This window comes from Panthera tigris, chromosome D1 (genome assembly GCF_018350195.1).
Source record: "Panthera tigris isolate Pti1 chromosome D1, P.tigris_Pti1_mat1.1, whole genome shotgun sequence".
Lineage (NCBI taxonomy): Eukaryota > Metazoa > Chordata > Mammalia > Carnivora > Felidae > Panthera > Panthera tigris.
The window spans coordinates 60,972,588-60,987,500 of record NC_056669.1 but is presented as its reverse complement, the minus strand read 5'-3'; the positions used below and the strand labels follow the sequence as shown (position 1 = coordinate 60,987,500).

Below are 14,913 nucleotides of genomic sequence, written 5' to 3'. Positions count from 1 at the left end.
CACCCAAAACAGAAACCCTATGCCTCTGAGCAATAATTCCCCACTCCCTTGCTAACCTCTAACCTACTTTATATTTCTATGAATTTGTTTACTTGTAGAGGTGGAATCATATAATATTTATGTTTTTTGTCTGGCTTATTTCGCTGAATATAAGTTTTTCAAAGGTCATGCATGTTGTAGCATGTTTTTATCCTTCATTCCTTTATACTGATGCATAATGTTCCTGATATATATATATATATATATATATATATATATATACACATATAAATATATACACACACACAAACACACACATCTGTGTGTGTGTTTGTGTGTGTGTGTGTGTGTGTGTGTGTGTATACATCGTTTTGTACATTCATCTATGGATGTGCAGTTTGGTTGCTTCCACCATTTGCCTACTGTAAATAATGCTGTAATGAACATCCATGTACAAGTATGTCTTTGAATACCTGTTTTTAATTTGGTGGTACATACTCAGGAGTGGAATTACTGCATTACATGTAATTCTGCCTGAGTTTTTAAGAAACTGCAAACTGTTTTCCACAGAATGTGCACCATTTTTCATTTCCTCCACAATGTATGATGGTTCCAATGTTCCCTATTTTGTCAAAACTTGTTAGTGTTTTAATTTTTTAACTGTGTTTTACATTTCCTTATTTATTTTTGAGAGATTGAGAGAGACAGAGCACAAGCGGGGGATGGGCAGAGAGGGAAGGAGACACAGAATCCAAAGCAGGCTCCAGGCTCCAAGCCAACAGCACAGAGCCTGACCTGGGGCTGGAACTCACAAACCGCAAGATCATAATCTGAGCCGAAATCGGACACTCAACTGACCGAGCCACCCACCGAGCCACCCAGGCACCCCTAGTTTTTAAATTTTTAAAAAAATTATACACATTTTAGTGATGTGAAGTGGTGTCTTATTGTGGTTTTGATTTTTATTTCATGTGCTATTGGCATTTGCATATTTTCTTTAGAGGATTAATTATTTAATTCCTTTGCCTATTTTTAAATTCGGTTGTTTATCTTTTTGGTTTTGAGTTGTTTGAGTTCTCTGTATATTCTGGGTATTAATCCCTTATTAGATATATAATTTGCAAATCCCGTTTTGTAGCTTATCATTTCACTTTTTGTTAATGTCATTTGATAATGTTGAAATTTTAATTTTGATGAAGTCCATTTATCTATGTTTTTTATTTTTATCCTCAGGCTTGGGTGTGGCATTTGAGAATCTATTGTTCAATCCAAGGTCATGAAAATGTACCTCTATGTTTTTTCCCAAGAATTTTATGATTGTAACTTTTATATTTGTGTCATTGCTCTATTTTTATGCATTCTGAGTTGTAGTGTTTATGTAAAAGAAGAAACATAAAAATTAGACAGAAAAATACAAAAAATTACTTGACCAATTAGATACGAACTTATGTATTATAAAATCAGATACTTGCAGCACTGTGACTCTGACAAAATAGGCATTGGATCCAAAAGCAGGATACAGAATCAAGATATAGACCTACATTTACATAAAGATTTAAAATGAGACCTATAGTTGCTCAAAATAGTTGAGGAAACACCAGGCTATCCATTAACACATGTGTTAAACGTGGTTTCTACATTTGTGAATAACTAAATGAAATCCTTAGTCACCCAAGTCCCCAAAACAAATTCCAGATGGAGTTAAACTTCTCTCCTTTCTCCTTGTTCTTTCTGTCAACTCTATTAAAATCTCTGTCCCATTTTCACTCACCAACTCTATCTCAAGCCTGATCTTGAATTCCACCTCTGGCTCCTAACCTTAACACCCAAGGCTCTGCTACTGATGAGTAGAATTTTAGTGTTCATGAACTTGTTCCCAGATAAAGAATCCTCGCCTTAAACTCCATCCTCGCCATCATATTCAGCCTGTGAGACCCTAATGGCTTTGGTGTTGCTCTCAGCTTTGGCCCCGGGTTCCAGCAGGAGACACCTACCCTCCTACAAAATATAGAGAAGGTTTCACCATCATCCATGGAGAGTAGGGGGAGAAAGAGTGAACTGGTAAGTTAAATAAGGGCATTGGAAAATTCTAAAAACTGGGAGAAACTACCCTCCTTTTCTAAGAGACTTAATTGTTTCTTTTATTTCCTGTGTTGAGTATTTACTGTTCCAAATATAATGGTAAACAATTTACATACATTATCTTATATAAGTATTATTTGTTTATGTCAAATACTTGGATCTCAGATAACTTAAGTGGTTCTCCCAAGGTCACAAGTCATTAAGTGTTAGAACCATGAACTCTCTTTATCACTGTGCTACATTACTTTTGCTACTTCCATCACTCTTGCACAAACTGCAGAAAGTTACCAGATCCTTCCATCTTCCATTTCCACAGGAAGCTATCATTTCTATGCTTATTATCACCACCTTCACTGCCATAAATGACCCTGTGGAGATTTCTGTCAATGCCTTTTTTGTTTGGCATGTGGCCCATGTAGAAACACTCTGCCCGGCATCTAAACACATTTCTCTCCCACACAGTGTGCTTTACATGTGTCCTTGTTTCAGAAATACATTTTCCATGTCTTTTGTAAGGAAATATCTTACATATGATATCAAGAGCTTGACATTTGACATACAATAACTGACCAGAGATTGATATTCTCCAGTCCCCATGTGTTTCCATGTATCTTCAAATGAAGTCTCGCCATGACATTTCGATGGTTCCACTGAGTGCACACCTGCAACCTTCAGCCTTGTTGGCACTCCAGGGAAGAGGCAGAACACGTTTGGATATCTATCCCTTTCTGCCTGGTGTACATCATCGTTGTCCTAGGAAATGGCATCATTCTTTCCATCATCCGGATTGACCCTGCTTTGCACCAACCCATGTACCCCTTTCTGGCCATGCTGGCCGTTGTTGAACTTGGTGTCTCTATGAAGTATGGTACTCATGTTCCCACTGCTCTTCCCCCTGAAAGGTCTGCTTTTCTGGGGCTACAACACCCTCACACACTCTTACTGTCTCCATTCAGATCTAATCAAATTGCCCTGTGGAGACATCCGCCCCAATAGCATCCTGGGTCTGTTTGTCATTACCTCCACACTTGGGCTGGACTCCTTGTTCCTTGTTCCTTAGGTGTTGATTCTTCATAGGGTACTGGGAGTAGCTTCTGGCGCTGGGAAGTGGAGGGCACTCAACACGTGTGTCACACGTCTGTGCTGTTCTTGTGTACTATGTGCCCATGTTCAGCTTCTCCTTGCTGCATCCTTTTGGGTGTCGATTAGCTCCACTCCTCCAATCTGTCATGGCCAATGCCTACATGTTCTTCCCACCTGTGGTCAGTCGGATCGTCCATAGTATTATACTCGGGAAATTTGCAATAGCATTGTCCGTACACTGACTAGAAACTGGGATGAGGTCTAATCAAGACAGATAATACGCTAAGAACATAGGAACTTACATCAGGTCTTATTGGCTGGATATGAGCTCTGCAATTGGAAAAATTCCATAGTTTATTATTGCTTATGAATAAGCTACAAGGTTTAGTAGATGGAGAAAGTAAAGTAGCCTCACCTTTCTCCCTGAAAATAGAGAATGTCATTACTTTGATGTAAGCTTTTAGAAGGAGGCATGGGCCATGAGATTTTTCCTGGTGAGGACATCATTTCACTATTCAATCTTAATTAAATACTTGATTCCTTTGTTAAGGAATATTAACTATTAAATACTTGATTCCTTTGTTTGCTATTAAATACTTGATTCCTTTGTTTTTATTCCCCGAGTGATAGGCAGATTGGGTCCTGGGGATGTTTTTGTTTCCAAGTACATGCAACTTAGGGATACATATTTGTGAGTGGAAAAGAATCAGGACAAAAAAGAGTGTGTGTTATTATTATAATGGGTGTATTGCGACAGTGATTACTTCTGATGGATGTAGAGGTGACCGAATGACTGGGGAACCACATGAGAACATTTGCCAGAAGATGGAAATGCCATACGTATGTTAGGATTGTAAGCTACATGGTTGTATTCACTTGTCAAATTGGTACAGCTAAGATTTGCACACTTCCATGAATGTCAATTTTACTTCTAACCCTCTAAATAATAATAATGATGACGATAATATTACTAACAATAATTATTGGGATAGATATGGTGCGAGTAGGGAAGATAAAAGAATGGTATAATGTTGATAATTATTGAACCCGGTGACGGGTAGATGGAATCTCATTATAATGCTTGTTTTGTGCCTGTTTAAAGTTTTTGTAAGTAAACAACTTGAAAACACACTAATTGTGCTGATACTAAATATTCACTGAGTGTGTGCCCTGAAGCAGTGACACCTTTCAACTGGTACCTTATGAAGTGATTTACAGAGATGAAAATTATTTAATACACAGAACAAATATTTGCAGTCAAAACTATTTGACTTTAAGAAACCATTTTGTTTTTAATTAGCTAATGGGTAGAAAAAACAGTGACCTGAAAACAGTGGTTTCAGCAGGAAATGACTAAAATATGTAAGCCTCTACTTTTTTCATAGCTCTGGTAGACACCAATCTTCCGGTAGTAGACATTAGGAGACCTGCTTTTGATCAACAGGAAGGGAGGGAGGGAAGGAACTATTTGAGATAAACTTCCTAGACAGGTCTGCAGACTCACCTTTTTTCCTACATGGTTGTGACTTTCCACAAACTAGAATGAATATTCTTATAAACTAGAGCCTTGAAGAATTACTGAGTATCAAGGTCTTTGTCTTAGAACAAGTGATAAGTATATAAGTTGATGGGTGGCATTATGTATATAATTTTTTCTGCTTTTATATAATTCATTCAATTTATTGAGTTTTCTTCCATTTTGTATATATCTGTCTTTGAAAGTGCTCAATGCACAGCAATCACCAAAATGGACAAGGATATTTTTTGGACCCAGTTCTTAATTCTTCCAGATATTTTCAGAAGCCATCCCACAGCAATAATTAGTGGCAATCTCCATGACAATCCTGTTAACTAGTTAGTATTATGATTCTCATTACATAATTGAAGAAACTCAAAGAATTTATGCAAATTTATTAAAGTCACACAGTGAAAAGGTGGTACTTGCAAGAAGGAAGTCTGCAATGTGATGTTGGATGATTGAATTAAATATACTTAAGTCCCCCAGGGCACCTGGGTGGCTCATTTCATTAAGCCTCTGACTTCAGCTCAGGTCCTGATCTCCCACTCTGAGTTTAACCCTTTGCTGGCCTTTATGCTGACAGCATGGAGCCTGGAGCCTTCTTTGAGTTCTGTGTCTCTCCCTCTCTCTGCCTCTCCCCTGCTCATGCTTTGTCTGTCTGTCTGTGTCTCTCTCTCAAAAATAAACATTGAAAAAATTTTAAATAGGTATACTTATATCCATATTCTAGCTATTTTGCTCTTAATATAAATGGGACATTGTGTTCTGACCTGTTTGAATTCAATTTACTCATTTATAAATGGGGGATAAAATACAGTTTAGTTTTGATGCTTTGAAGATTAAAGGCAATGATCTAAATAAAGCAATTGCACTGTTCCTGGTAGAATTTCCTCAATAACTACTTAGATTTTATTAATCATTCCTTTCCCATGAAATCTGATAGAAATGTGTGAAATCACCCCACTAATTTCATGCTGCCTGCTAGTAGCTCTGTATACGGATTTTAAGTTCAAAAACATCACTCAAGTTTTTCCCCAAAATACTGATTCGTATTCATGATGAAGAATAATACATCAATCTTGCAATCCAGGTTTTTAGCAGAGTAAAGTCAATTAAATCAATTTCCTGTCCATCCTTTAAGAAAGCTACAGTAATTAAGAGACTCATATTGCCAAAATCACTGCTAAATCATGTGGAATACAGAGCTAAGAAATTAAGGTCTTCATATGGGGTCAATTGAAATCATAAATAATATCATGGCTGTTCAACAGAGAAAGAAGTTTTCTCTGCAAATAATGCTGATATCTATATCCATACAATATCAACCTTTTTACTATACAACAGTTAACTTGAAATGGTTTATAAATTTAATGAAATATCGAAAATGATAAAATTGCTAGAAGAAACAGGAACTTTTTAAAAAAATTTAATATTTATTTATTTTTGACAGTGAGAGTGAGAGCAAGAGAGCAAGAGCTAGAGGGAGAGAAAGAGTGGGGGAGGGGCAGGGAGAGGGAGACACAGACTCTAAAGCAGGCTCCAGGCTCTGAGCTGTCAAGACAGAGCCTGACTCCGGGCTCGAACCCAAGAACTGGATCATGACCTGAACTGAAGACGGACACTTAACAGACTGAGCCAACCAGGCACCCCCAACCAGAACATTTTCAAATGATGATCCTTTAAAGATGATTCATTAGCCTAGCCCCCACAACCCTTACAACTGTAGGAAAAAGGAAAGTATATCTATCAAAGTAAAGTCAGTAGAAGAGAGGAAGAAAAAGGAAACAAAAGTATAATAGTCTAATTTTCTTGATGACTTAACAATGAGCTATTGTTAGGCAACATGTGACAGTTTGATCTCTGAATCAATTGCAGTCAACATGACTCAATACCATGGTATCAGTCTCCTTTACAGAGGGAATTATGGAAAGAGCATGCAAGGCCCCCTTGCCCTTTGACCTCCACCTCTTATTCTCCCTGCAATCCATTATGAATGTCTTCCTCCATCATACTGAAGGTATTCTTCCTAAATTTGCCAGCATCTCAACATTACTTTAAGTACCTCTTAAGGTGAGCAACATACAAGAAAGGTATGGAAACCAGGTAAATCATATCAAGAAGAAAGGTACAATGTATATAAGTTTGTTTGGTTTTTTTAGAACTCATCATTTGTTCTCATGATTAAAGATATACTAATTCTTCTCCACACATTTCTAAAAATTTGAAAGCATATATCATATCTTCTTTTTATTTGCATCAAGTTCAGAATGGCATGATTCCCTCACATCTATGAGGCATAAAACACCTGCAATCTGAAGGAAGAGTGCAAGAAAAGTGGAAGAAATGTATGAAAAGGAGGGATGGAGAAAAGTTCAGTCCAATGTGCAACAACTGATTCACAGCTCAGTATGGAAGGATTTAGAAATGTCCATCATAACTGGTCATTCTGAGAAAATGACTGAATTTACAAAAATAGCTTCAATAAAATAAAAATCTGAGGAAGGAGACTGCAAGAGAATTAGAGTGAAATATGTGATAGAAAGCCCTGGTGGATACAGACTTTTCTTTCCAGAAGTGCCTAAGTGAAAGATGGGTCAAAAGGATACTTATAGAATTCATGGCATAGAAACATGCCTACATTTAAATGTTCTTTAGATCTTTTTCCAAAGGAGGACAGCAGGAAAGGAACTGAACTCTTAAAAAATACAACATGGGTACTTTAATTTCTCTGCATTTACCCCGTGGGAAAGCGAAAGGGGAGAGCAAGGAGATTCTGCAAGTGTTAGAAATGATTTCAGAGACATGAGACGTGATTGGACCCAAGGGGGCTTAATTATGAGCTGCTGGGCCTCCTGTGGCTTGGGCTACTGGCTAGGAAGTCTCTCAGTCCGTGTTCAGACCGGGTCCTTCTCACATTCACTGTTTGAGTTCTCTACAGTTTGAGTTCAATAAATTTATACTGCTGCCTCAGCATGATACAAACCTTGCTGGGAGTTTTGGTGGAGATGAACCCACCAACATGATCTCAGATAAACTGACAGAACAGGGAGCATGTCCTGCAGCAACAGAAGAAAAGCAAGAAAGGCTCTCCCAGAGATACTTCCGGTGTATTGGCAGAGAGCCCAGCAGCAAATGGATCAGAGTTCATGACATTGAAGACGGCTGTTATAGAGGGTGCAGATAGTAAGAAGAGGCATGGCCAGCACGAGATGCAAGTGAATGAGATGGGAATCTCAGGAGGAGAAAGAGTGGATGACAAGTGAGTGCTGAGTGATTGTATTATGAAGACTGACCTTGGTCTTCAAGAGTCTGGTAAGAGCAGAACTGGCTCCCAACAAGAAAGGGCAAGGAAGTCTCACTCTCGCCCAATTTCACCCCATAATGTTTCATTTCCAGCCTTTCCAAGGATAACCACTCCACCCCACCCCCACCCCTGCCCTGTACTCATGCAGATCCTCTCCCACCTGCCTTCCCACCGTCTGCACCTGTCAGGTAATGCTCCTATGTCAGCTCCTAATTCTTGAATAAGTCAGACAAGGTGATCATTTCTGAAGGATTTCTATGATTTGGAAATCAAGAACTTACCTGACTGACTAGTCTATCCTAAATACATGTCAGGTGATACAGCCTGTCTTCATAAATGGTCCCTCTGTCTACGATTCTTCACTAGAGTTTTGGCAGCTTAAACCACAGCTGTTGCTGAATTACTGGTATATTTGGTGACTCTTGGCATATGGCATATGTTTAAATTTTTAAAAATAATTTTTTTTAATATTTAGTTTTGAGAGACACAGAGACAGAATTCGAGTGGGTTGGGGGCAGAGAGAGGGGGAGACAGAATCGGAAGCAGGCTCCAGGCTCCAAGCTGTCAGCACAGAGCCCAAAACGGGGTTTGAACTCACAAGCTGTGAGATCATGACCAGAGCTGAAGTCGAATGCTCAACCGACTAAGCCAGCCAGGCACCCCTAAATTTTTTTTAATGTTTACTTTATGTGTGTGTGTGTGTGTGTGTGTGTGTGTGAGAGAGAGAGAGAGAGAGAGAGAGAGAGAGAGCACGTATGAGCAGTGGGGGGTGAGAGAGAGAGAGAGAATCTGAAACAGGCTCCAGCTCCAAGGTGTCAGAACAGAGCCGGACACAGGGCTTGAACTCATGAACCACAAGATCATGACCTGAACCCAAAGTCAGTTGCTTTACCTGCTGAGCCACCCCAGTGGCCCTAACATTCAGTATATGTTTAGATGGTCATGAGCTTGATGACATAATGCAACAGTGTTGGAGACAGTAGGAATGAATGAAATAACTAAACGTTGTTTTATACAGGATAGCAACTATTTTTTTTTTCTTAAATGGTTGTTTGTTCGTTTACAGAGGAGCATGATAAGGAGCAGAGAGAGGAGAGAGAATGCAGAGCCTGACATGGAGCTCAATCTCTTAACCATGAGATCATGACCTGAGCCAAGATGAAAAGTTGGAAGTGTGGGGCACCTGAGTGGCGCAGTTGCAGTCCCTTAAGCCTCAGACCGTGGCCAAGGTCATGACCTCACAGCTCAGGAGCTGGAGCCCTGCATGGAGCTCTCTGCTGTGAGTGGATCTTCTGCACCCACCCCCCAACCCCCGCTCCCCTGCTTGCATTCTCTCTCTCCAAATAAATAAACATTAAAAACAATAACAACAACAACAACACAGAATGGGATACTTAACTGACTGAGCCACCCATGCACCCAGCAGATATTTTTCTATTGTATAACTTGAGAATTTCATGATTTTACATATGTAATTCTTAAAAGCAATTATCTTTATCGGGAAAGAACGTTCATATAGGGACTAAGAACCCAAGTTTTGAGGAAATTCAGTCATCAGGGAATTGAAGTAACTAAAGTTTCCTTAGTTGCTCTACAGCCCTCTCTCCTGAATCATTTCTGGAACCCCAAGGTCTGACTTCTGTCTTCCATTTCTACTTCTATCTTGGACTCCTCTTAAGGAGACAGTCTTTTCACCTCTTTATTTTTATTCATTCTTTAGGCTTGAGCTCACAATATGAGTGAAGAAATCAAATGGTCTGCATATTATTAAGAATCAATGAGCCTAAACCTGCTGATCTTTTGGTGATGGTAACCCTGAGCACTTTCAACCCCAGAAACTAACCTTTATTCTGGCTAAGTTACCCATTCACCTATATCCCATAGTCAGCAAGAATGAGTCCTCTTGCTGATCTCTAGATCTCTAGAAATCTCTAGATTTCTTTGCCTTCTAGAGATTCCTCCCTTCTATTCATTCTGTAGTGTTTATTTCAGAATTTGCATTATTTTATGTGTACAACTCATGTCAAAGAATTCTGCTATTACTTATATTGGAAAATAAAATAAAGTTTCACTTATAATGTAAAAATCAACATGGAACTTTGATTTAGATTAAAATTACATGGATTTGATCATCTTTTCTCAAGCTCTATTTCACATTTTTTTAAAAGGACAGCCAGTCCTACATAAATACATAATACACAGATACAGTTATCTCAATATATTATGTTCCTGGGTGAAGCTATTTCTATCTCACTTCTCTTTCATAGGAAGCCTTTTAAACCAAAATACTGGTTAGAGTCTGATTATGTGATTGTCCAAACTGACAGTTTCTGACTCCGAGAGTTTGGGGGAAAAAATAGAACACTAAGGTCAGCTGAAATGTGGGAAAGGGAGAGATTTATTAAAATCTGATTAAAGTGCAATATCCAAGCAAATAAACAAGTATAATTATTTTATCCGCAGGTCCAGAAGAACATAACAGAAAGATCAGCAATTTATTCCTTTACCACGTGATCTGGGTGGTTCTAATGCAGTTGGCCTGCCTTGTACATAACTTCTAATTGTGGTACACTACTTATGGATGTCCTTCTTGAAAACAGTGATGTGTATCTATGGATTTTTTTCCTTTGATAATATAAATGAGATGAATGAGATGATCTTAGTGTTCTTCCAAAATCACAGAGACTCACTATGATGACTTTGAATTAAAACAAGAGTAGAAGAGAAAAGTGCCCCTGACTGAGAACCTTCTTTCATTTTCATCTGGAGGCCAGAGGACATTATGTCCATTTCCAACATCACCGTCTTTAGGCCTTCTGTGTTGATGCTGATAGGGATCCCAGGCCTAGAGACTGTGCAGTGCTGGATTGGGATTCCATTCTGTGTCATGTATCTCATTGCTATGATTGGAAACTCCTTGCTTCTGATCATCATCAAGTCAGAGCGCAGCCTCCATGAGCCCATGTACATTTTCGTAGGCATGCTGGGAGTCACAGATATTGTACTTGGCACGAGCATTGTGCCCAAGATGCTTGGAATCTTCTGGTTTCATGTGCCAGAGATTTATTTTGATTCTTGCTTGCTTCAAATGTGGCTCATCCACACATTTCAGTGCATAGAGTCAGGCATCCTCCTGGCCATGGCTCTGGACCGTTATGTGGCCATCTGTTATCCACTAAGACATGCTGCCATCGTCACGCACCGCCTAGTCACCCAGATAGGGGCAGTGGTAACACTCAGGGCCGCTTTCCTAATAGCCCTGTGCCTAATACTGATAAAGTTCCGGTTTCAGTTTTACCATACAACCATCATCTCCCACTGCTACTGTGAGCATATGGCCATTGTGAAACTAGCTGCAGAAAATGTACGAGTCAACAAAATCTATGGCTTGTTTGTGGCATTCACCGTTGCAGGGTTTGACCTCATATTCATCACTTTGTCCTACATACAGATATTTATTACCGTTTTTCGTCTGCCCCAGAAGGAGGCTCGGTTGAAAGCATTCAATACATGCATTGCTCACATCTGTGTCTTTCTCCAGCTCTACATCCTTGCCTTTTTCTCCTTCTTCACACATAGGTTTGGTGCTCATGTTCCCCCTTATATCCACATCCTCTTTTCTAGCCTCTACTTGCTGGTCCCCCCGTTTCTCAATCCACTTGTCTATGGTGCCAAGACCAAGCAGATCCGGATTCACCTGGTAAAGATGTTGTATTCATAAAATGCACTGTGATTAACACCTTCAACCTTCTCCTTTCTGCAAAATAACAATCTCTCAAAACAGAATAAAACAGAAATATGCATATTATTCATGATGTTTGACTTGTCTCCTTAATTGTTTTGTGAAAGTTGCCTGCATTTTAGGCAGTTTTCACATCACAGCCCATGACACCTATCAGTCAGTGCCATTTAAATCCTAGTAGGTAATGAGTTGGGAATGGTAGAAACAGCAATAGTGAATATGTATCATTTCCAGTTTTTTTTCTTATTTTTCAGTTCCCGATTGAATTTTCTCCTTAAGTATTCTTCTCCACAACGATCCATAAATATCTATTTCTCAGTGAATTTCCAAGCACCCAAGAATCATTGTCTTGGATTGTCCAGGTACTTGATGAAATCACATTGTTGATTCTTTTTGTTTCTGGATCATCCTCATCATCTTTAAAGTAAATGAGAGGAGGTGTTCCTGGATGGCTCAGTTGATTAAGTGTCCAACTTTGGCTCAGGTCATGATCTCCTGGTTCATGAGTTCAAGCCCTGCACTGGGTTCTTTGCTGAGAGCACGAAGCCAGCTTGAGATTCTCTCTCACCTTCTCTCTCTCTGCCCCTCCTCACTTGTGCACTTTCTTTCCATTTATTAAAATAAATAAATAAACTTAAGAAATAAAATAAATGAGAGGAAGCATTTTGTTCTTATTCAAACAAAAAACCCAAAGAAACAAAAAACTGTATGCAATCTAAAGACACATATTCCTCAAACTTCAACATTTCCGGTGTCATTCAGGGCATTAAGGTTTAAACATTATGAACAATCCAGCATTCTATTTTACAATTCAGGACTTTTTATGCACACTCACCAATTATGCCTTTATTAATTCCTCAAGTGTTATCAAAACCCTACAATATTATAAATGCTATACTCAAGAATAGAAGCATAATGACAAATTGACAGTGTTTATGTGTTTTGGGTTTATAGCCATTATAGCTTAATATTACTGGGAGAAAGAGAGAGACCAGGGAACGAAAATGAAAGAAGTAATAGAGGTACCTCTGGAATGTGGGGTTAGCCACGAGAGTGAAGCATTGAAATCCAAAGGAAAGCAGCATCTGTAGAATTATTATTATTTTCTTTGGTTTTTAATTACAAAGTCTGATTCCTCTTTTAAGTTTTTTGTTAATTCCAGTTAGTTAACACACAGTGTTATATTAGTTTCAGATGTGCAATATAGTGATTCCACACTTCCATACAACACCTTGTGTTCATCATGACAAGTGGACTTCTTAATCCCCATCACCAATATAACCCATCCCTCCACACACCTCCCTGCTGGTAACCATCAATGTGTTCTCTACAGTTAAGAGTCCTTTCTTTCTCTGTCTCTTATTTATTTCCCTTTGCTTGTTTGTTTTGTTTCTTAAATTCTACATATGCTTGAAATCATGTGGTATTAGTTTTTCCCTGTAGGGAGTCTTAAGGAATGACAGATGAATGGCTGGTACGTAAGGACATACCATGCCAGGTAGATGGTCTTGGAGCTTAAATAGAGAATCAAGAAATGGCACAGTTTTTCTCAATGTAATGCACAACTTGTAGAGACAAGAAAACTACAAATATCAAGAATGGTTATGGACACTATGCAAAATTTTTGAAATTTATTCTGAAAGCTATCATATGTCACTGGCCAGTTTTCACTCCAAAAATGCGCATGTCTGTGAATGTGTGTATCTATTTGACACATGGCAGCGTATCTTCTCAGTGGGCTTAAAACATCATGCTTTTAAATCACTCAAGGTTATTGTACTAATGAACACATGAAGGGTTCTGTCCAAATTAATGACTTGAGAACTTAAGGCTTGTGGGCTGTTCCTGAAAACCTGAGCTCATGGATCACTTTAAAAAGAGCATGGAAAATATTCACAAGTGTGCAGATGTCCATACTTTGATTTAGGACACTTAAAATACTATATACATAAGCAATATTAGACTGCACGTCACATGGATGTAGATACTCTGGCTTGTTTTATGGACTGGGCCTTATCAATGAATACTGAATTTGATCACTTTGTAAATCCAGAGGCTATCCTGAGGCATCTTTGGAGGCTGTTTTATTTTTTTTTTATTTTTTTTTTGTTGTCTTTTTTTTTTTTTTATTTTTTAATATATGAAATTTACTGTCAAATTGGTTTCCGTACAACACCCAGTGCTCATCCCAAAAGGTGCCCTCCTCAATACCCATCACCCACCCTGCCCTCCCTCCCACCCCCCATCAACCCTCAGTTTGTTCTCAGTTTTTAACAGTCTCTAATGCTTTGGCTCTCTCCCACTCTAACCTCTTTTTTTTTTTGGAGGCTGTTTTAAATGTCAGTGTTTATTATGGAAAGAACCTAAATGTCCATCAACTGATGAATGGATAAAGAAATTGTGGTTTATGTACACAATGGAATACTACTTGGCAATGAGAATGAATGAAATATGGCCTTTTGTAGCAACGTGGATGGAACTGGAGAGTGTTATGCTAAGCGAAATAAGTCATAGAGAGAAAGAGAGATACCATATGTTTTCAGTCTTATGTGGATCCTGAGAAAGTTAACAGAAGGCCATGGGGGCGGGGAAGGAAAAAAACAAGTTAGAGAGGGAGGGAGGCAAACCATAAGAGACTCTTAAAAACTGAGAATAAACTGAGGGTTGATGGGGGGGAGGGAGGGAAGGGTGGGTGATGGGCATTGAGGAGGGCACCTGTTGGGATGAATTGGATGTTGCATGGAAACCAATTTGACAATAAATTTCATATGAAAAAAGAAAGAAATGTCAGTATTTATCAGATAGGATTTGCTTGGATTACCAATAGGGGTTGTGGTGCTTTAATAACAATTTCTTTGAAATAAAAGTAAAAAAACATCGGAGGCAATTTTAATGTTCTAGTCAGAGTTCAGCAAACATTTATGCAAATAAATAGTTTGGGTTATCGGGGGGCAAGGAAACAAAGACTATTTTGTAAGTATTTACATAAAAAGTGACAAGCATAATTCCAAAAAAATTTTGATATAATTATATATAATTATGTATCATTTACAATTGATAATAATAATAATAATAACAACAATCAGATGTGTAGTTTTCTGTAATGAAAGTCTACTAATCAGCGGAATGTGGAAATGTCCATCATAACTGGTCATTGTGAGAATACTACTCAATTTACAAAGCTTCAATAAAATAAACATCTAA

At 38.5% G+C, this 14,913-nt stretch overlaps 1 protein-coding gene across 1 annotated transcript; it reads left to right on the top strand.

Moving 5' to 3' along the window:
• The first annotated feature begins 10,749 nt into the window (after nt 1–10,749).
• Nucleotides 10,750–11,688, top strand: LOC122231312 (olfactory receptor 52A1-like). Its single transcript, XM_042959030.1, has one exon. It carries the CDS (start codon nt 10,750–10,752, stop codon nt 11,686–11,688), a length of 939 nt encoding a protein of 312 aa, XP_042814964.1.
• Nucleotides 11,689–14,913: the final 3,225 nt, after the last annotated feature.

Bases quoted from the DNA above. Each gene is read 5' to 3' on its own strand.
- LOC122231312 (XM_042959030.1), top strand. From the start codon at position 10,750: ATGTCCATTTCCAACATCACCGTCTTTAGGCCTTCTGTGTTGATGCTG.